Source organism: Ursus arctos, unplaced genomic scaffold (assembly GCF_023065955.2).
Source record: "Ursus arctos isolate Adak ecotype North America unplaced genomic scaffold, UrsArc2.0 scaffold_25, whole genome shotgun sequence".
NCBI lineage: Eukaryota > Metazoa > Chordata > Mammalia > Carnivora > Ursidae > Ursus > Ursus arctos.
This window is the reverse complement of record NW_026622930.1, coordinates 32,182,117-32,205,289: the sequence shown is the minus strand read 5'-3', so window position 1 is coordinate 32,205,289 and position 23,173 is coordinate 32,182,117. Positions and strand designations below refer to the sequence as shown.

The 23,173-nt window shown below is 44.1% G+C and overlaps 1 protein-coding gene across 2 annotated transcripts in view; it reads right to left on the bottom strand.

Annotated features, from left to right (window-relative positions):
• The window catches only part of ZFYVE26 (zinc finger FYVE-type containing 26), a 64,075-nt gene that overhangs the window by 20,596 nt on the left and 20,306 nt on the right, over nt 1-23,173 (bottom strand). For both annotated transcript variants that reach the window (XM_048219957.1, XM_048219958.2), the window contains 17 exons: nt 22,378-22,446; nt 21,530-21,681; nt 19,202-19,403; nt 17,971-18,234; nt 16,073-16,192; nt 15,816-15,980; nt 15,075-15,293; nt 13,963-14,065; nt 12,366-13,111; nt 10,478-10,674; nt 9,373-9,477; nt 7,657-7,779; nt 7,078-7,254; nt 5,439-5,685; nt 4,616-4,720; nt 2,584-2,747; nt 1,407-1,543 (listed from right to left, as the gene is read on the bottom strand). In XM_048219957.1, the coding sequence (XP_048075914.1) occupies nt 1,407-1,543; nt 2,584-2,747; nt 4,616-4,720; nt 5,439-5,685; nt 7,078-7,254; nt 7,657-7,779; nt 9,373-9,477; nt 10,478-10,674; nt 12,366-13,111; nt 13,963-14,065; nt 15,075-15,293; nt 15,816-15,980; nt 16,073-16,192; nt 17,971-18,234; nt 19,202-19,403; nt 21,530-21,681; nt 22,378-22,446 (3,295 nt within the window). The remainder of the gene's footprint in view (nt 1-1,406; nt 1,544-2,583; nt 2,748-4,615; nt 4,721-5,438; nt 5,686-7,077; nt 7,255-7,656; nt 7,780-9,372; nt 9,478-10,477; nt 10,675-12,365; nt 13,112-13,962; nt 14,066-15,074; nt 15,294-15,815; nt 15,981-16,072; nt 16,193-17,970; nt 18,235-19,201; nt 19,404-21,529; nt 21,682-22,377; nt 22,447-23,173) is intronic.

Below are 23,173 nucleotides of genomic sequence, written 5' to 3'. Positions count from 1 at the left end.
AGGTGGCATCACCAAGCACTAAGTCTTGATGCCACAAATCAGAGGTCAAGTCTAACACCTGCATTAGAAGCCGACTGGTCAACCCCAGCCCATGCTGCCAAAGAGCAAGCTCCAAGCCTTTGGGCCCAAGTCCTCCTGGCTCAGCTGTCAGTTGTCTAAGTCCAAGGCATGCCAGCTAGAACCTCAGCGTATCACCTACCTATTTATACTTCCTCAAAGGACCCACATATTCTCTTGCCCCTACTTTTGCAGTTGTCACTCCCACTTCTGGGCATGCCCTGCGTAGGCTTCTTTTCCTAACTTCTCATACCCTAACGCTCAGACAAGGTGCCACACTTCTAAGAAACCTTCTGACCATCAGGCTAAGCTGAGTAGCTCTACCACTGCACTCATTGAATGACTCTGTGGTCTGTTTGTTAACGGTCTCCCCACTAAAATGGGGGCTCCTTGAGGAAGAAGTGATTATTGCTGAGTAATCGTTGAATGAAAGGATCCCCAACAATATTAACTGCTCATTGCCAATCTCAGCAATATGGTATATGGATATTTCTTCTGTCCCCTACCCCAAGGGAGGCAAGTGGTATGTCAGGATCATAGAAACTGCAATATAAGCATGGCCGGTCTTCCTTTCTAGGAGATCAGTAATCATTGTGGTAAATAATGACAAAAAATGTTCATATTAAAACAAACTCAATAATGCTGTTGAGCAGAATATAAAATCAATTTAAGTCTGTAAGCAAAACATGAAGAATTCAAAGTAATTTGCTTCTGAGGAATTGCTTTGGCTCATATTTCCAGATGGCCTAGAGCCTTAGTCTCGCCCTCCTTTGCTGCTAGAAGTAGTGAGAAAAATTGAGCAACACTAAGGCAGCAAACACAGTCTTAATCTGTCTTGCCAGAGGTACAAGCAGTTTCTGAAATCTGTTACTAGGTAATCTATACGTAGGAATGTGTGGGGGCTCTTCTAGTTGTGGGTAACAAGCCAGGATGACTAGCTAGATTAGAACTACTGCAAGTGATGCTTGAACAGTCAGCAGGTGTGAACATATCCCTCTGAGTCCAGCAGAGACCAATGGAAGCAGGAGGGGCTGAACAATTGGTGAGGTTGATGGCAAACTAAGAGTAACGACCTTGGTCAGGAATCAAGTGTCCTGATTTTAGGGAGAACATTATGTAAGAACCTTGAGCTCTCTGTCCTTCCTCTCTTAGAAGTTTCTTTGACCAAGGTCAAACGTATTGCTGTAGAGTTAATGGCATTTTAGTGTGAATGTTAAATTAAAACTTGCTGTCACTGTTCCAGATTTGAGATGTTCTCCACAATGAGACTCCAAGACACGCCCCCCGCCCCAACCTCGGGGGAGGGTGGGTGTGCAGAGGTCAATGGAAGTAGGGGCCCCGCTACTCACTCTTTGTTGTAGTAACTATAGCACTGGTCACACACTCGAGTAGGGCTCTCTCTGCAGCCTTCCACCACCATTTTCTTAGTGGAGCAGGCACTGCACACGAGCCGGCCACAGCGGCGACAATGATGACGCCTGTTGAACTGAGGAGTGTCATTGGGAAGAGAAAGAAAAGGGAGAAAGAGAAGATGAGATTGCAGGAACTGTGAGTCTACCTCTCAACCCACTTACCTTTGGTATTAGAAGCCTGTGACTTACTAAGAATACCTGGTGTTTGGGTTTCTATTGAGAAAGAACACCTAGTTCTTGCCTTTAAGAACCTGACACTTAAAGGTATGTCTCAGATGGTAGGCAAAGGTGCCCAAGTAATGGGCAGTTTTGCAATAATTCCTGACAAGTTCTACCTGTCTATGGAGGCAGTGTATGAAGACACAGCAAGAATAGTGGGGAAGAAGTGACTTTCTTAGCCAAAGCATATCACATGCTTTCATGGCACTGACAATGATGAGAAAGTGTCCTTTTTTAAATATGCTTTCGCTAGTAGAGGTTGATGGACATATTACACCTCTTTCAAAGTGAGGGGGAAAGAGAGCAATCACATCATTGTTGTTCTCATCAGCCCTGAGCTAATATGCCAGTCAATACGTTGGTAAGTGTGGTAACATCTGTCATCATAGCTGGTCCTTATACCTCCATAGGCCAAAAAATATATCATCCCTAGGTTACAAGTGAGCATCTGAGACTGAAAAAGTCACACTGCTAGTAAGAGGCAGAGCTGGGATTAGAACCCATGTCCTCTGTCTCCAGAGCCAGTACATAAACCCACTACCAGGCCAACTGTATTATGGTAAAAGGGGAGCTAGAAACAAGATCTCCTGGTGTTGGTGACTCCTCCTGCTATACCACTCTGCCTCTGTTTAGTCATTTCACGAGAATGGCAAAGATTTTAGAATTTAAGGCTACCTGAAAGTGTCTACCACCTCCCTGAATTCAGATAATATATCTGGTTAGGTCAAAGTTGAATCCAAAGTCCTGGATTTGGTAGTTCTTCTGAAAATACCAATATCTTCTTGGGGACAGAAGGTGACTATAAAACTCTGGGCTCAGAGAAACCAGAAACCAGAAAACTGGTAGTCTCCATTCACTTCCCCTACAGGCAAAGCCGGAGACCAACGCCGCTTACCATGGTGAAGCGCTCCCTGCAGCAGACCATGCAGATGCTCGCACTCTCATCGGGCACCCACTGAGGCCTGCCAGGGGGTGTTGCTGGGGGGACAAACTCCGGTAGGTGCTGACTCTCTGGGAAGCTCCTCTCCCTTGGACTGGGGGAATGTATAGTGGAGACACCTGGGGGGCAGAGCCAAAGTCAGAGTAAAAGGTGATCAACAGTCCAGCTAATAAATGAAGAAGGAATGAGAAAATCAGAATTTCACCATGTTTCAAACCCCTACTGCAATAATACATCCAGCTAATGGTCATCAATGGCTGACTGCATCATAAAAAGAGAGACACCTAGACACTGTGTGTCTCCTGATGGAAGGCACATAAGCACCTACCAAACAGACTTACCTAAAAATATTAAGCCTGAATCAAATCAAGCTTCTACATCTACTAACAAGTGTACTGGATATACAGAGGACTAAGACCCAGACTGCAGGGTGGCCATTATCGAATTCTTGAGAGGTATTTTAGCTAAATGCCATGTGTGGACGTTATTTAGATTTTGATTTTAGAAAAAACAATTCTAAAAAAAATATTAATGAGACAACCGGGGAAATGTGAATATTGACTGGATAGTTGGTAATAATAAGAAATCATTCATTTGTTTTTAGGTATGATGATGATGTTATGGTTTTGTTTTGTAAATATCCTTACCTTTTAGAGATATATACTGATACATTTATAAACAAAATCATATGATATCTAGCATTTGCTTCAAAATAACCCGGTAGCGGCACAAGGGTATATTGGAACAAGAATGGCCGTGATGAGATGGTAATTATTGTAGTTGGGCCATAGGTATGTGAGACCTCAGTACACTACTCTACTTTTGTATATTGGAAAATGTCCACAATAAAAAACTAATAAATAAATAAATAAATACCCTTCCTTCAGGTCTGCTGGTTACTGTAGAGCATGGCTAATTTTCAAAGTATGGCCATGAAGTGCCACAGTCTTTGCTTTATGGTACCTAAGGAAATTTCTTGTCACCTAGCAAAGCACAGTTGGCAGGCCACAAAAAAAGAGAACTGAAAAACACACTGAGTCTTTGCAGGGCCCATAGATCTCACCCCGGAATCCCGCTCCCTTGAGCGTTGGCAAAACAAACACTTGCTGAAGCTTCTTCTGAGGACTGCAGGCCATTGTGCAAGGGGCAAGGGGCCAGGGACTGGAGGACAGGAGGGCTGGTGAAAAGGGGTGATCAAGACACGGCTAAGGCCTTCAAGGAGCCTGCACTCTGTGTAGGTGACAGACATAAACAATGAACTTGCAGCAGAGGGCCAGGATGATCATGAGGACTACACTCTATCTTCCCTTTCACCAGAGTCTGTATTTGTGCATTTGCCCACCCACCAAAATTTGCTTGTAACTTCAAAATCAGTATTTGCAGTGCCTTTGTAGACATGTGCAGAATGAATAATTTGAGTCGCCTGACATGCAGGTTCTCATCTGAGGATGAACAAGGTAATGTTCTGCTTTCTTATTTCAGCTCTTGCACAGAAGTGGCTGGAGGATGGAGACGGGAGGGGACAGTGCTGGGTGGTGCAAGAAGCTCCGGCTCTCCGGAGAGCTGGATGGGTCTGAATCCCAAACTCTCATTAGGCACTCATTAGTGGGTTTGCCCACTTTAACACTTCTAAACCTCTTTCTCTCTTGGGTAAAATAAAATAAAATCTACTAGGATGAATTGTTTTCAATTTCAATTTCCATCTAAGTGACAGACAGACAGACAGACACACACACACACACACATTTCCCCTAGGAGCAATGGTTCAGTATTTGCCAATTCAGTGTTTGCACAGATCTTATAGAAATACTACTGCAAATAATGAAAATTGATTGTTAAAAATTCTGGGATAAACAAAGCTGGAATGAACCAAGAAAAACAATACGAATGCTGTAACTAGAAATGAAAGAAGAGGCAAAAGAATCAGAAAGTCAGAATGAGGCAAGCTGGAACTTAACCACGGATAACTCACAGAACCTGTTCTTACCAGGAGCAGCAACAGCCGCCGCAACAGAGAACTCTCCTGACGGGGATCTAGACAAGGTCACCAGGTCTGAAGGCTGGCTGACTTCCTGGAGGTGAGTCACAGAATCTGTAGAAAGGGAAAATGCTGACAAAATATCATCCTACCATGAGCATCTTTACTCACTCTGCTAGGTACTGAATTTAAAGCCCTGCTGCTTTGCTGACTGTCATCCCGTGACTCTACCAGGTGTAAACAGCATGGCTGAGGTACATCCAAGACCACAGCAAGCACGCTTCTTCAACTCCTCAAAAAGCAAACTACGTTTAGACACATGAAATAATGAAGTAGCTGTTAGGATTTTACAAAATAAATTTAAAAATGCCCAAAGGGAAGTAGAAGACATTTAAACGATGGCCCTGGAAGGGAGAGAGTTAAGAAAAACTAAAAAGCTGTCTGGGAACGTAAGCCTACATTTATTTCATTTTCTTCATTCTGGAAGAGGCTCAGCTCACGTAGTAGTGGTATCTGATATGACCCTGGGAACAGCACATAGCCTCAATACAGAATGATGGTATGTAAGAGTCCACTGCGCCAAGGCCAGACAGAGAGCACTCCCAGCATGTTTTGTTTCCCAAACCTTTATGTTTGTACAGTGGTAATTTTGGTTAGCCTGCCACTTCTTCCAAGGCCAAGAGGTCTCCTGTATGGCAAAGAGCTAGCTCTCTGGAAGTGTATACCTTTCACTCTTCATCAACTCAAAATAATAAAAGAAGACAAATTATAACTAAGATGTGGTATGGTGTTTCCTCCTAGGTGGAGCCGCCATTAGGATGTTGGCAGTTACCTGATCGTTTCTCCCTCAGAGAGTATGGGAAGTCCAAGGCTTTTCCCGCATATATGGAGAGCAGTGAGTCAATGTCATCCATGGTGAAGCCAATCTCCTGCCCAGCCAGCAGCTGGTGCAGAGTCTGCACAGCCACAGTGGCCCAGTCCACTTTCATGTTCATGAGTAGCTGCTCCAGCATGAGAAGGGGGTTAGAGGACAAGTGGGAATAGCTGGTCCGGTGTGGCTCAGGTAGGGTCAACAGAACCTGTTTGTATGGTAGATCCACAGAGTAAAGAAAACGGCACACACATGTCAGAAGAAATCCAAGGTTCTTAGTGGGAGGGGGGAGGGGATCAGGGACCACAGGCACATAGCTAACTACTGAAGCTGGCTAGCAGTCTTTTAGGAAGCAAGGCTGAACTCCTATTTCAATCTTTCAGGTGGCAATCAGGAAGTACTTCAGGTACCTTTTCCCTAGATGAGAGGTTGGCTAACTTTCTCTATAAGGGGTCAGATAATACATATTTTAGGCTTTATGCGGCATGAAGTCTCTGTGGCAACTACTCAGCCCTGCCATTGGGCCATATGTAAATAAATGAGTGCACGAACTTAAATTCCAATAAAACCTGACTTACGAAAGAGGATGAGGACTGGATTTGGCCCACAGGTGGCACTGCACAGTATAGCTGAACTCTACCTGACCCTTAAAGCCATCATTCTGTCCATCTGAGGCTTAATTAGAATGAGCAATACAAAGTGATATCAGTAGGCTGCCTAAACCTAGCACCTCCAGTGTCCTGTAGGTAAATGACGTCTCTACACTCCTAGAGACTGTTATCACTAGGCTTGAAATATGTTCACTGGTTCTGCTCATTGCCAGTTTTCAAGGATTCCCCCCACTTAGTTACAGCGCATCAAAAAAAAGAGTGCATTTTCTTTAAGAACATTTTATGTAGTTGAACTCTTCAAACGTGAGCCAGTGCTCATACTGATGGTTCTCCCAGCACTCATTCTATTCGTGGGGCGAATTCCATAGTCAAGGAGTAGTAGATATGACTGCCAATCAGAATCATTAGAATAGCGTCAGAGGGCCCCACTTCTCTCCAAACCTCCTTTGTCCAGGTTACTTTTCTAGCTTGTCATTTCGTTCGTTAATGTCTCCCAGGTCACACATCAAAGGTAAGGACCTCATTACCTACAGAATTAACTCTCTTTTCTTTAGCATAGACTAGGCTATTAAGCAGTAGTTTGAAATCCTTACTTCAGGATCTCTTTGGAAGATAGCCATGCCCTGTCCCAAGAGATTCAGTTTTAATTGATCTGGGGTAAAGGTCAATGATTTTTTTTTTTTTTTAAAGTCCAGGTGATTCTACCATATGGTCTGCATTGAGAATACTGATCTAGCAGATACCAGGGAAACCAACAAAGAGAACTTAAGAGGACCACGTAGAATTCACTTTGGAGACAAGGCAGTAAGAGAATGACAACTCCTAAGGGATGCAAGAGTGGGATGCTGGATAAAGGTTTTATATAACAGAGGCCAAGAATGGCAGGTGCCTGGGAGAAGAGCCATTGAAAGGTTAAGTTCTAAAGCGGGAGCTGGGCTGGCAGTCTTTCCCCCAGGCATGCCTTACCAACACCCCCTTTCTTTCCTGACCTTGGATCCCATGTACAGTGCCTGGATTTCACGGTGTCGGACAGCAGTCAGTTCTCCGTAGAAGTGTGTGGTGAGGTAGTTGGCCAGGAAGTGAGAAGCAGCCAAGCTAGGGTGCTGGTCGAGGGATTGCTCTGTGACCTCAAGGCACATTGTGGGATCAGGAATTTTTCGCAGGAGCTGTTGTAGGAGAAGGATAGAGGAGAAACGTGAGGCCCATAGAGAACTCAGTCCAACCTTATTTTATTTGGGAATGAAACCTTTAGGTTTATTAATTTTGGACTAATTCCTTCTCTGCACTCTTTCTTTCACCACCCCTGCAGCTTCACAAATGATGACTCTGACCAGAGTTTAGCAGAATCCTAACCCAGCTGACCATCTGGCATGAAAGGCAGGGCTAGGCACCTTCCACTGAAGATGACTAAAATCATCTTGAGGCCAAGAAGGACTCCTGAAGGACATGAAGCGGCAGATCTGAGATTGCAAATGCTTTGTGTGGTATTTAGCATGAAGAAAGCCATCTGATTTGATTAACCTTTTTGTCTTATCCCAAAAGAAAAATGGCAAGAGATGGAGGCTTACTTGCAGAGCCTTTTCATGATCTCCTCTTTCCAGAAGGTGGAGAAGATGCTTTTGATGTAGGCTGATTAAATGCTCTCTTGGAATGGGGTAGAGGCAGCCCCATTCCTCACACAGTCCATATTCCTAGAAGGAAACACACACGGCTTCAATCCCTTTGAATCACTGGCCTTGTCATACATCCAGCTTTTGCCTGATTTTTCTCAGCAATTTTGAGTCTGCTAAAGCCCTAGGAAAGTCTGGTTAAGTGCGGATGGGAACTTCACTCTGGGATCAAAGTAGACTCATAAACTCAAAGGATTAGAGTGGCAAGGGAGTTATGAAAATGATCAAAGTAGGTTGATGATTAATGATATCACTTTTCTCTGAGATCTAGCATAAAAAAGAAACAGATGACAGCCCTGGGGAGATATTAAGGAAGTGGGGAAGACTGAGAAGACTGTCCAAAGGAAACAGTGCCGAGTAATGGATAGAATTGTTGAATCAGTATATTGTACAACAAAACTAATGTAACACTAATCGTCAATTATACTGGAATTAAAATAAAGAACAAAATGAAACACAAAGGAGACAGCGCATACTCAGCTCTGATTGTTGCCATATGAATGTGCAAGCCTACTGTTGCCAAACTTCAAAAAATTTAAAAAAAAGTTTTTTAATTAAAAAATTTCCCTATTTTAAAATGTTGGCAATGAAATTAACATGAAAAAATCAAAATTCTAGCAGACCAATATTGCATGGGCCAAACATACATGCTGGGCATTGGATTCTGTCCACGTCCCTGTTTGCTACTGCCCACCCCGAATGTGTGAAACTTGGATTAAAGTTTCAGGGAATGGAATTCCCGAGGCTTTGCCCAAGTATTTTAATATGGTGACATTTGGAATGCCCTCCCCACAACTCTGCCTGGGGCCACTTTGTTCAGGATGCTTCTTTATTTCTCAGGCTACATCAGGCACTGTGCCTGTGCTCCCACCACAATCTGGGTTTACTTCTGTCACTTGATAAATCGCAATCATCTAGGGATGCGTGTCATATCAGCCCTTTTCCCAAAATGTGAGCCTCACAAGGTCAAGGACTAAGCTTAATTATCTTTGTTTCGCCACCATCTGGTACAGTGGCAAATAACAGATGGTCAATAAAGGTTTCCTCGATGCACGAACATCTGAACGAGCACATCCACATTTTGAACTATGGTATATCAGCTCCTTAAAGAATAAGTAAAACTTTATGTAGCACTCAAATGTTCAATAAACATATAAAAAGACATTCAAGGTCATTAGTAATCATGGAAATGTAAATTCAAACAGTAATGAGATACCATCCTACTGGCACAAAGGGAGAAGTTGGACAATACCAAATGCTGTAAGGATATGGAGCAACAGAAGCTGCAAGTGGACTACTGATCTTAAGAGCACTTTGTAATGTCTCCGTAAAGGGGAGGATGCTTGCGCCTGATGATTCAGCAATTCCACCAGTAGCTCTACATTCTGCACTCAGCATTTACAGTGTAGGGTGATAGCGCAAACACATCCATTGTATTATTCTCTACACTTCTCTGTTCGTTGGTACATTTCACACACACAAAAAGAAAAAAGAACATGATGTAGTTACCAAAAAAATGTGGACATTGATACATGGAAAGGGTCTACACAACCAGGTAAGGGGTTGCAACTCTGAGAAGGGGAAAAAGGGGAATACCACTTGGGAAAATAGTACCTTTGCTTCTAGAATCATGTTCATGACAGCTGATGGGTCCTCAATGCAACAGCTCCTCAGGCTCTGCCAGTCACACCACACTGGGGTAGCCTGCAAACCTAGAATCTAAGGAAAGACAGGAAGAGCTATCAAACCACAATGAAGCTTCCCCCTCCATGAACAAGTCATTGGAGTTTCCAGGGATGGGCCACCCCTAGGCTTCTGTCCCAATGTTAAGCTGTCAAAACCTGGCAGGAGAGAGGAAGAATTAAAGCAAATGAGGCAAAGACTGGAAAGGTGAGTGAACATATCCAGGAGGCATCCTCAGGGAGCAAAGGCTGAGTGGGGAGGCCAGGATTGGGGCCTTTCACTTTCTCAGAGGCTTCTGTGCCTCACAGCTTGTTCAGCCTCCTGGGGTCACTTGTCCCATGCTCCTCCATCTTAAAAACTCCACCCAAGATATTCTTCCAGCAGGAATGCTCTGTGGGACTGCCCTTCATGCAAGCATTCTAGCTCTGCATGAAAAGTGCTGAGGAAGAGTGGAAAGAATATCTTTCTCATCTGCCATCTTCACTTGCTCTGCTGGGGCTCTGGACTCTGTTTGGTTTACATGGAAAAAATCAGCATAAACTTTACACTTGCTATGTAGCCATACCACCTAAATCTGTCTCCTTGGGCCTCTTGATCTTGAATATAACACACATTTCCAAATCTTTCATTTTCAAACTGTCACTTCCATGCAAACTTTCAAAATGGCTCTTGAAATTTAAAACAATCTTTAAAAAAGATACAATAGAGATTAAGCTCTGTAAGAACTCTTGAACGAGGAACACATAACAGACATAAAGCAGGCATAAAACTCAAGTTTACATGTGAAAAAGGCTTTGTGGATTGTTATTATTACTACCCTTGTTTGATGTATACATATTTAAAATGACAAAAGGAAAATAACATAGGAAATAGATAGAAGGTCTCTCTTCATTGTTCACCTAAGAACAGAAGCCAGATACGGAACAAAAGCCAGGCCCAGACTATTTTTTTAAAATCCAGCATCACATGAGAATAGGCTGGAGTTGGTAATATGGTGGGAAGCGTATTTCCTTTCTCTTGATGCCGGGAACCATACCTTCTGATACACCCGTAGCTCTGCCAGCTTTCTCTGTAGCTCACGCTTTAGTCCATCTTGGACAGCTGTGTCTGAGATGCAGTACGCCAGGATCTCCAAGCACCATTCCAGGGGCCACCTGTCCACAAACTGTAGGGTTAGCCGACTTCTCAGAGACGCGTCCTTCACAGGGAACAGGAACTGCCAACCTTCTTTGTCTACAAGATGGAAAGATGCCCAGAGGTAGCAAGCCTGGCACTGGAAGAGCTTGAGTCCAGGCTAGTCCTTAAGAGAAGGGCTTTGTTCAATTTCATATAACAGGAACTTGGAGGATCCTTAAGATCCACCTGATCTTAATTAATTTTTATACTTGGAACCATTATATGAAAAGGAGACATGCTATATGCCCTTATGTTTCTCATTTTGCAAACTTAATCACAATCACGAGACTTTCTGAAAAGAGAGAGAAAAGGAGAAAGGAGAGGAAGAAAGGAAGGAATGAACGGAGAAGAGCTAGAACACATGAAGCTCTCCATGTTTTGGCCTGCCGCACAGAGAGCACTGGGTCAGGCTCAGCCTGTAGGTGGGACTTCTAGTTTTCCCTGCAATTTCCACTCTGTGTCATACAGTACTTGAAAGTTATTTCAGGTAAACTAGTTTCACTCCCTCCATGCCCTCTCTCATTATTACTTAGTATATCTTTCTCTCCTACACCCACTTCACAGATCTGAAAACAGACTCAAAGCAATGAAGACTGCACAGCCAGCTGGTGGATTTCTCTGCCTTCTCCAGGAGAGATTTTCTCCTTTTTGCAGGGTGCCCACACCCGGGTCTGAGAAGCCATCTCCTACGGCTTGCCCAACTCTTGTCCCCGCCCCCAGTGGAGTGCTATAGGTCACCGCTCTCAACTCCCTTAAAAGCTCTTTGGGAGCTTTTATTTATTTTTTTCAGTGCAAAAAGGTGGTTTTTTTAAAGCCTGGGGACAGGACCTGAGGGCAGAAAGAGCTACCTCACTGGGAGCTTTTAAAATAGGCATAGTCAAGCAGGCCCATAGTCTGTTTTGGGTTTTTTTTTGTTTGTTTTTTAAAGATTTTATTTTTAAGAATCTCTACACCTAACATGGGGCTTAAACTCACAACCCTGAGATCAAGAGTTGCACGCTCCACTGTGGGAGCCAGCCAGGCGCCCCCAATCTGTTTTTATGTATAAAGTTGTATTAGAATATATCCATGCTCATTTGTTTATGTATCATCTCTAGCTGCTTTCATACCCTAATGGCAGAGTTGAGTAGTTGCAATTGAGACTGTATGGTCTCCAAAGCCCTTCACAGAAAATTTGTTGACCCCTGTTTTAAAGTCAACACTTGCCTGAATTTCATCTTGGGCTTCTGGGGGTTGGGCTCAGATATTTGTAGTTTATAGAATTTCCCAGTGATTCTGATATGCAGTGTTGAGGATACTGGCTATGACTGCCTGTTCTAAAGTTAGATGGAGGGGTGCCTGGATGGTTCAGTCGGTTAAGCATCCGCCTTCGGCTCAGGTCATAATCCCAGGGTCCTGGGATCAGTCCTGCATTGGGCTCCCTGTTTAGCTGGGAGTCTGCTTCTCCCTCTCCCTCTGCCCCTCCCCCCTGCTCGTGCTCCCTCTCTTGAGCACGTGTTCTCTCTCTCAAATAAATAAAATCTTAAAAAAAAAAAAAGTTAGATGCAGTGGGGTTCTAAGCTCTGCTCCACCACTTACTAACCCAAGGCAAGTTTCCTATCCTCTGAGCCTTAGTCTCCTTTCAATATGATGAGATTACGATGGCACTTTTCTCTAGAGTTATTGTGGGGATCAAACGCGATGATACACTCATTGAATGCTCAATGTTATTACCACCAGTGAAGGGGAAGGCATAGCCTTCTGCTCACCACATGCTGTGGCACAGCTCAGGACTGCATCTTTTATGTTGCTCAAGTCATCCACGTCTCGCCCATACACTTCCGTGAGCTGAAGGGCTCGGGACCAATCTCTGGCCACCAGGGCTTCCTCGAAGGCCTCCGTGAGCACATCTAGGGCACTGGGAGAGTGTAGGCCCAGGAGCACGGTAGAGAGACTGGCCCGGCCACAGAGACTCACTGCCAGGCTCTGCCCCTGCTCGGTGGACCGTCGTAGTGGCTCCCAGGCAGCCAGGAGGGAGGCCTTGAGCATAGGGAACTGTTCCAGGAGGCGCTCACACTCCTGGGCTACCTGCTCTGCACTCAGAGGCACCTCCCTGCGGCCACGAAGCTCCTTCCATGGCAGGCTGGGCTTGGTGAGCTTTGGCCCCTGGGAAGCGCCCAGACAGGCCACTGTGGCCAGCAGCTTTGAGCGGGACTTAAGGAAGGCCAAGGCAGAGGACGTAAAGGCGGGGAGTGATGAATCCCTTGGGGAGGAGTGGGGCTTTCTCTCCAATGTGGAAATCCCAGTTGGCTTTGGGGAGCTCAGTGTAGAAAGTGGCAGGTCCTCCAGGCAGTGGGAGGTATGTAGCTGGACCAGGACGTCCAGGTGGGTCAGAAGGGATGACGTTTGCTGGCTTTGCCGGGAAGAGCAAAGGGCAAGAGGCTCACAGCAGCAGTTAACGATGACCTTCGGCACACTCAGGCTGAGCCCCTCTCGGGCCAGAAGGGCTGCCAGCCTGGAGGGAGAGAAGCAGAGGACGCACCAGACCTGAGTGCACAGGCATATTACCCAAGCTTAGAATTTCTGTTTATACAATCAAATGTAAACGCAGGCTCTTTGTTGCTCTGCTTTCTCTCTTTCCTCCCCACATAAAAGGTAGCCTATTAGACACACTGCTCTGCTCTTGCTTTTTCACTTGATAATGTATCTGGGAGATCTGTCCACATCCCTCTACAGAGAGACCCCCTCATTCCTATTTACAGCTATACAGTATTCCATTATGGGTTGAGCCACAATTTAACTAGTCTTTATTACCGAACAGTGAATTTTTCTTATCTGTTTCTATTAAATATAAGGCTGTAACAAAATGACTTTGTATATATATGTGATTTTTCATGGGTCACTAAAGCCACAGGATAAATTCCCCAATGTGGATTGCTAAATTGAAGGGTATACAAATTTGCTTTTTAAAATAAATACGGGCAAACTGTCTTCCCACAGAGGCTGTACTAATTTATATCCCACCAGCAATCTATGAGAATGCTTTTTTTCCTCTAGCATAGCCAACTAAAGAATTATCCAATTTTTGGACTTGTGCTTATTCATAAATGAAGACTCATCCCTTAATTTGATGCTTGTAATATAAATGTTGTGAGACGTGGCAAAACAGAAAGAAATGAGGCGAACTGAAATCGAATTCTAATGTAGCTGTGTAAGAGTAAATGCAAATTAAGGGAAAAGTCTGGAAGAAATCCCCATTCTCTGTACTGAACTCAAGCACAACCCCACTCAGTCCTGGCATTCCTTAATGAAACGAAACAGTTAGGAAGGCCCATCCGTGCTTAACTCCCACAAAGTAGCTCCTACCTGTCTGGGGGAACTTGTCGCTCAAGCAGGAGGTGTGACACAAGTTGGGAAGAGCTCTGTTGCAGGAGAACAAATGGATTTCCTACCTTGACCTCCATGTGATCTGCAAAGATAAAGGGACTTTTGTTTTCACCACTGACTGTAACAGCTCAGAGCCCCTTTTCCCAGAATTAATAAAGAAGAGTATGGGGTGCCTGAATGTCTCAGTTGGTTAAGCATCTGCCTTTGGCTCAGGTCATGGTCCTGGGGTCCTGGGGTCCTGGGATCGAGCCCCACATCAGGTTCCCTGCTCACTGGGGAGCCTGCTTCTCCCTCTCCCTCTGACCCCCACCTCCCACTCGTGCTCTTTCGCTCTGTTCTCTCTCTCTCAAAAACAAACAAACAAACCCCAAAAAACTCAGGAAAAAAAAAAAAACTACATTGAGAGCCCTTCTGTTGATATTTTCTTTGTAAAGGGTATTCTCGACATGACCCTGACTACGAATTTACACCTTACTACTGCTCTAAAGACTTCCACCCACAGACAGACTTTAGTGGGTAGGTCTAGCCACAAGCAGCTCACCCTGCTCTCTTCAACATGACTAAAGTGCACGCAATACTCGCTCTGTGGACTCAAGTAAGAACCTGGCCCTCACTTCAGAGACTTGATCCTCTCTGGGTCCTCAAATCCACGATGGTCTGAGAGAGGTACTTTTTGTCATTAATGCAATTAAAATTTATCAAGTACTCCCATGTGCTACACAGTTCTACGAGGCAGTGGGGAGACAAGGATGAATAAAACACAGAGATGAGTAAGAGAGGACCCTATAAATCTAGCATTCTTGGCTACTACTGTATCTAGAACCTCTCTCTCTCTCTTTTTTCTTTTAGAGAAGGGGAGGCGGAGCAGAGGGAGAGAATCTCAAGCAGGATCCATGCCCAGCTCAAAGCCTGACACAGGGCTCAATCTCACAACCTCAGATCATGACCAGAGCTGAAACCAAGAGTCAGACACCCAACCGAGCCCTGCAGGCGCCCCAGTACCCAGAACCTCTTTAATTGTGCACCTTTCCTCCTCCCTGCTCTAAACACTGGGCCAGTCATGACTCCGTCTCCTCTTTCTTGCTACTCACCAGGCTCAGAGCTCAGACTCCGAAGGAGAACTGCAGCCATGGTGCTGCAGTAACTGAAAAAGGTGCCCATGTAGTCAGTCTGTCTGCTGCCTGCTGGGGTCTGTTTGCCCAAGTTCTTCTGGAGGAGCTGAGTCTGGATGTGCACAGGGTGGGCCTCTGCCTCTGGAGCTTTCTGGGCTGCCTGCTCCACCAGCGAGGAGAGTGGAGTACTCCTGGGCTCTGGAAGGAGTTATGACAGGAGAAGGAATGGAGGCTTTAGTCTGTGCTTCCAGCTTTGGATCAATGGGGCCTCCTTGAGCTTGGGTACTAAACTTATAAGGTAGCTATAAAATCCTATGTTGGTTGCCTTTACAAGTGATTCTCAGCCAGGCAGAGATTTAAGTCTGGAAAAATCAGGGTGGATAGTCCTGTTTTCACCCCAGTATCTGCGGGGTGGAATGGCTCTATGAAGAACACAGTAATCTTTTAGGGAAGGTTGATCAATATTTACTAAGTATCTTCTGGGTGTATTTGTCATTAAGAATCAGAAAGATGTATCAGCTAATGGAGCATTAAGCACCCCTTCACTGGAGTGGTGGGGAAACAGGTGGAGTTAGCTGTGAGACATGCCCTGGCTAACAAGGGGGCTGCAAGCACCCAGTTCTGGAGTCGTAAGCCTCTGCTCTAAAGGGCTCCTTCACTCCTGGCTGTTTCCTCTCCCCAGTTCAGCCTTCATCTGCTGTGACGCAGTTGGGCCTGTACCTGGCCGCTGTAGTGCCTCTCTCAGCAACTGGAGGACCTGATCCAGCTGCTGCGAGAGAGTGGCATGGCTGGCCACACAGTCCTCGGTGAGGCTGGGCCAGCACATCTGAAGCAGCTCAGCGATGCTGCATCGTGGAGGGCCCGCTCCTTTTTCTTCTACACTCTCTGTGGAAAGCAAATGAGAAAAAGTGAATTCTGATGCTGACCTAATGTTCCAAATCCAGGAGCAAGGAGAAGAAGGGAGAAAAGCAGCTCACCTGACTTAGTTTGTCCGGCTGACATAAGAGGATAGTTGAGGATCTTACTGATTTGCTGAAGAACAACTGGAAAACCTCGAATGCCATCAGCACTGAGGAGTATGTGGTCTAGCCGTCGACCTGGAAATGGATTGAAGAGGGAATGCAGAAAAAAATCAGGCACTTTCAAAGACTGATACTCAGTTTTTCTGTATTTACTTGTAAAATTTTATTTTCTCCAATGTTAAGGAGGAAATATCTGCTGTGCCATTTCGGGTGACGACCAGCTTACCTGGCTCATTCCACGCCTGAGGTTCCAGAGCTCCCTCCAGCATGATGCCTCCGCTGCCAAAAGCAGCAGACCCAGAATCTCTGGCACTCCTACGGAACTGCTGTCCCAAGCCAATCACTTCTTGTGAATTTGCCTTGGTAGTGTCCTCAGCTGAGAACTTGAGCTGGGATCATATCTGTCTTCTCTCTTTGCTTTAAGTGGCATCTTGACACCCTGACTAGACTATGAACAACTTTATGGACAAAGATTATTTCTTATTATCTCTCCTGTACCCCCTACACTTCAGATAATCTGGGAACACAGTAGGTACTAAATTAATTCCTAACTGACTGACATGAAACCATTCCAACTATTAACAGTCTGAATAATATCTCCTTTCATTTTCAAATATGAATACTACATAAGGGGGAGGGAAACTGTGTGATAAAAACAGCATTGCATATGGCACAATATACTTTCTTAGAAGGACTACTTGAACATTAAAGTACATTTTAACCAACAGGTCAGAAGTGATTTCTAGGGGTGTGCAGAAAAAAGGTACCACAGCAGGCCTGTGACCACTATCCTTAGAAAGTCTTGCTTATAAGGTTGCCATTGGTTGGCAGCTGCAAACTTGACTGGTAAATGGTTTCTGACATTGCTATAAAACGTGCCATAAATGATGAGAGTGGCCCACTGTGCCTAAACTGTGTACAATGTGGTTTACACTGAACACCTGCTTTCCTTTTGAGAGTCTAGAATTTTGGTACATGCTGGCAGAGATGGCCCCCCATTAAAGCCTTGGGCATTGAGTCTCTAATGAGCTTCCTTGCATACACTTGTCACAAATACTGCTGGAGGAATTAAGCACAGCCTGTGGGACTCCACAGGAAGACTCTTGGAAGTTGTGTCTGGTTTTCTTCAGACTGTATACCATGGGCCTTTTTCCTTTGCTGATTTTGCTGCATATCTTTTTGCTGAAATAAATTTTAGCCATGAGTATGACTATATGCTGAGTTCTGTAACTTCTAATGAATCACTGAGTCTAGGAGTGGATATCATATCACGACCTATTCACCATTCCTCTTTCCATATTACTGAGAGAGGTGTGCTCTTTCCAATGTCTGGTGTGTGTATCAAGGATGGGTGGAATGGAACTTTTCCTAATTGTTTCTTCACATTCCTCAGCCTTCATATACTGGATTTCTCTAAAAATTCCATATACACATTCTGGGACATTATTAACCTCAAAATACAATCTTCCCTTTAACTGTGATCCATGAATTTACAAACTCAAGACTGTTCTAGGTTTTAGGTTAAGTGGGGTTCACTCGGGCAGGGGCATGCAGTCTAAAGGCACAATTTCCATTTGTACAATTTTTGAATATATATTTCTTCCTTGAATTTATCTATAAACCAGAAAAGAATTTCCCTAAATGATTGCAGATTGCCCAGTCTATTAAGAAGATAAGAGTCTCAGATTATATTTAAATGACCAGATTGGACATGAGGAAATTAACTAATACTCCTTTCTCCCTGTCTCCTCCTTACCCAGTAAGGATTTTCTTCTTATATAGTTTATCAAGCATCTCAGAAACCCATCCCCTCATTTGAGAATGAAGGAATAAAGCTAAAGAAGCACACTCACCCCGGCTCTCAAGGCTAAAGTTCAGACGTCGTTCAGCTGTTTCCAAGAGCTGCTTGCAGGTTTTCCAGAGCTGGCACTGAGAGCAAGCGAGGTCAAATGCAGCCATGGCAGGGGGGCTGAGGTCTTCCAGAACCTCTCTCAGGGGAGCAGTGGGTTCCACCAGGGTATTGCTTATCCAAAAGTCCTCCTGGAGCGTGGGGATGGGTTCTCCAGAGGTACTGAGTAGCTTATCAGTCACATCAGAGATGGAGTAAAATACCATCCCTGGACACCCAGCAGGGGAGTAAAAAGCAAGAGGTTAACATGATTCTCAGTACCACTTTTATTTTGAAAAGTGGTTACTAAAAAAATGATCCTTCTGCATGGGATATCTTCTATGTATATTAAACACCATCATTACAGCCTGCTCTATGGCCTCAAAACAACGTTACAGAAAGGCAGACCCAGAGAAACTCAAAATGGTCAAGATAATTAGGGGCTTCTTCCCAATGGGATCTAAAGGTAGGCTGAGAAAGAATGAGGTGTATTTGTGTGTATTAATCAGAAATGATCTCTAAAACACATTGCTAAAAAAACAAGGTAGAAAACAGGACCTATTGTTAAGAACCCATTTATATTACAAACAAAAAAGATGTGCAAATATTCTTTTGAAGAGCTACAGAAAATTTCTAGGAGAATGTAGAAGGAGCAATGTGTACTTGATGGTACTTGACATGTGGAACCTAGACCAGTAAGAGATGCGGAAATGTGGGGCAGGATTTCACTTCCAAGAAATCATGAAAGGATGAGCTTTTGCAGTGTAGCCCATGTTGGGCATTAACACCTGTGAATCCTAAGCCATCAGTGTTATACATAACTTCTTCACTTTACAGAAAAGTGAAGTGATATGCTTTATCCTGGAATAGTTACATAGGAAGGAAATAAACTCCCAACCATTTCCCAAAGCCCAAGCTAGTGGCCATCAAAACAAATGGGGGAAGCAGCATTCACACCCTGCAGTTTAAATCCCATAGGACAGGTTGAATGGAGTAGCTCAAGTGGCAGGTATGGGACCACTGGGGTCAGGGAAGCTGGGCACAGCTAGAAACAGAGTCTGCCTATGTCAGGACTGCTATTCTTCACGGCAAGTGTCCTGCTCTGGATTTTTGCTCACCTGCATGAGGTACCTATGATTTGGGTGGCTGTTCCCCCATCCCCTCCTCCCCCGGCTACCTCACCACCTATGGTGCACCTGCTGCTGCAGCGCTGCCAATGGCCTGTAGTGTGGAGCGGCCACTGCCTGTTCTTCGAATGGTGCTGCTACCGCCATCTGAGTTCTGGTTTTCGATCTTGTGCTCCACCCGGGACAGCTCCTGGATTACCTCCTGGTAGCGCTCCATGAACATCAGTTCCCCTGAGCTGGGCGAGGACTTCAGGTTGAACATGAACACCACCTGTCACAGGAGGAGGAGGAGTGGGGGTTGTGCTGGGTCTGCTGAGTCAGGGAGTCTAGAGACAGGAGATCTTGCCTAGCACTACAGTATGGCCCTGAGACATCTGCTTGGGAGGCTTGTGAGAGCACCTAATATTAGAAGAATAGATCAAATACAGAAATAATTCATAAAAGTCAGCAAGAAAGCCACCACAGCTCCAACAGAAAACAGGCAAAAGACATAAATAGTTTCCAAGAAAAAACACATATGACTAATTATGTATGACTAATATATAGGTGAAAAATGTTTTCCCTGACTAGTAATCCAGGGAATTTGAGAAACACTAATCCCATTCTGCATCTCTCACAATGACAAAGTAAAAATAACCTTCGTGGAGTGTTGGCAGGGTGAACTGTCACAATCTTTTTTGAAAAGCAATTTGACAATCTATAGAGCTTTAAAGATGTTTTTATTCTCTGACTTAGTAATTTTTATGAGAAACTCTCTTAAGGAAACAATTCAAAAGACTTAATGCCCAAAGGTGTTAATCTTGGCACTATTTATTACAACTGTTACAGGGTTGAAAAGAATGTAAGTTGAGTAGCAGAGGAATGGTCAAATGCACCTACCTGATCAGACTATTGTGAGGTCACTAAAACCAATCACGAGGCAAATGCAAAAAAGGCACTAAATAATAGATTCAAAATAATTTTCACTATATAAAAGTCATTCACAACTTGGAAAAATATTGGCAAAAATATACTTTACACCTTTAATATCGGTTGTTATGGACAATAGGATTAATGAACACTTATTAATATTTTTTGGTATTTTCTTGTAATACACATGACTTATTCTATAACCAGCTTAAGAAAACAGGAATTTTTATTAAAAATAAAGAAAAAGAAAGAAAGAAAGAAAAGAAGATCAAGGTCCCAGGAAAGGAAGAAGTGAGGACATTTAGGAGTAAAGCCTTGAGCCTGGGGGGGAGGGGGTGGTCCCACTGAATCCCTCTCTGGATTTGGATGTAAAAAGTTTGACAAGAGGGGCGCCTGGGTGGCTCAGTCGTTAAGTGTCTGCCTTTGTTCGGCTCAGGGCATCATCCCAGCGTTCTGGGATCGAGCCCCTCATCGGGCTCCTCCGCTGGGAGCCTACTTCTTCCTCTCCCACTCCCCCTGCTTGTGTTCCCTCTCTCGCTGGCTGTCTCTCTCTCTGTCAAATGGATAAATAAAAAAATCTTAAAAAAAAAAAAAGTTGGCAAGGGTGCTCCCAGAGGGTCAGAATTATTATCATTCAAGTATGGGATCTAAAATGATCAGAGGAATTTGAACAAAGATTCTTCCACCACCTATATTTCTCCTCAATTTACTCCTGAACTGAATTCACATGAAAGAAAAATTCTGACCTATGCATTAAGGGATCAGCACAAGCATGATAAAAATACCAAGAGAGTTTTAAAAACCAGAATAGTAGGTTTTTATGCCATTAAGTTTAAGCAATTTTTTTTTAGAGGATTCTTGCATTTCTCACAGCTTGTACATAATCCTCTTAACATTCCCATGAGATAGGACAAGGAGGTATTACATTTAACTCCAATTTTCAAAAGAGGATATGGAATTTCAGAGTGTAAGAGTCTTTCTGACTTCTACTCCTTGTGCTTTTTCCTATATATCATGAACACTCTAGTTTGGTAGTCTCCTATACTTCTTGTATAATGAATTGGCATTCTAGTTATTATTAATAATTGCATCCTGATTTTTAATTATATAAAACCACATATGTATTCACAGAAGGAGTACAAGAAAAGAAACAAAATATTTCAATGTTTTCAAGTGGTGGAATTGTGGCTAAATATTTTCTTTTATCTTGTTAAAACACTGTTTCTGTTAAGAAATGATTCAACAGCTTAATCTCCAAGATGAATCCTGAAATTCACAACGCTGAGGACAGGGCCTTGAACGTGGAAATATCCCCGTTGCCCCTGCTGGTTGTGGCCCTCAGGTGCTCCTGAGGCTCTGGTTGCACATAAGTCTGGCTTTACATGAGGCCCAGGGGGGCCCAGACAGCTACGGGCTGCCTTAGTATTCTTTCCTAGGACAAGGTATGGCCTGGGTGGCTCACATCTGCTACACAGGTACTCCCCTTACCTGGTGGGCTTCTGCAAAGTTCCCCCGGAGGATGCAGGATGCCAGCAGTGACTCAGGGGGGGAGAACATCATGGGGATGAGTGAATTTTGAGACTGGGGCTGCAATCGGCCATCCAGCTCATTCCTTCCAGACACAGCGTTCAGACTTCCCTCTGTTGGGACACAAGAATGTGGGGACCAAGGAAGCAACAGAAACTGAAGAAAAACGATACTGCTGGCACCTCCCACTAAACTCTTATTTTCAAGGTCCTTGTCTAAAAGTTCCATAAGCAGGGCTTACTTTTTCCTCAGTTGCAGGGCAAACCTATGCTATCATCTTTGAATACAAGACTTAAGTACTATTTTTGGGTTATTCACCTCTGTTTCGCTCTGCTGACGGGTAACTCCACTGATAGTGAGACAGCCCTTCCCCTTTTCCCTATCTGCAGAACCCACCTTCTTTTTTTTTTTTTTCAAATTGAGATATAATTGACATATAACACTGTATTAGTTTTAGGTGTACAACATAATGATTTATGTATATATTGTGAAATGATCACCCCAATAAGTTTAGTTAACATCCATCATTTATCACACCTAGTTACAAATTTTTTTTCTTGTGATAGAATTTTTAACATCTACTTTCTTAGCCACTTTCAAATATACAATACAGTACTGTTAACTACACTCACCATGCTGTGTATTATAGCCCCAGGACTTATTTATAACCGGAAGCTGGTATCTCTTAGAACCAACCTTCTTGAACACAGGCATAAACTGTTCAGTCCAGGATTTTATACTGTGGTGTGGGGCAACTCTACATCAGGGCAAAGCTGCTTGAAGTTGGCAACTGGTTGGGACCCCCATACCTGAAGTACTTGTGCTCAGCTCACTACTTGTACTTTCCAGGGATGGATTCGAACTTCTGTCCCGGCCATCTAAAGGTATTAGGAAGAAGAGAGAGAATCAACCCTCAACTCCTTACAGTGTGGAAATTAAGAAGTCAGCTTGAAGCCAAGGTCTGGGTATTAAGAGTGAGAGGGTAATGGGTAACAATTACCCCTTGCTGCTCTTTCTACAGCAAACACAAGTTTCTATAGACCAAAGGTGAAGGGTGGGCTTAATATAGCCCCTGTGCTCATTTTGAGTAGTAGTGGTTTCCAACCTGTGGGTATCACAGCCTCAGGAGCTTTCAAGTTACTTGCAGGGGTCAGCGACCTCCATCTGCTTACTAAGCACTGTCAATATTCTGGCAAAATAAAAGTGCAACTATTATGAGCAGGAAGTGGTAGGGTGCAAAGAGGGCCACAGAATTTTCTGACATAGAAAAAGGTGTCCTCATACTTGAAAAGGTAGGGAACCAAGTGTAAGACCCAGTCTGGCAAACACCATGATATTTAAAGCCCTGGAGGAAAAGCTTCTTCTCAACACCTGCTTTCTGAAGTGCTAGGGTCTGTGAACGGAGGCTCACTATTGCTTACTGTGGTCATTTAAGAGAGTTATCAGCGCTATGCATAGGAGGCTCCTTGGCTCACTGGAAAGGAACAAACAGCAGGAGGAAAAAGATGGATTGTGCATTCTTGGGCTGAATTGGCCAAGTGAATGCAAACTATTTTGACTAAAACCAATTAACTGAGCAGCCTAAGGGCCTCAGCAACTCAATCT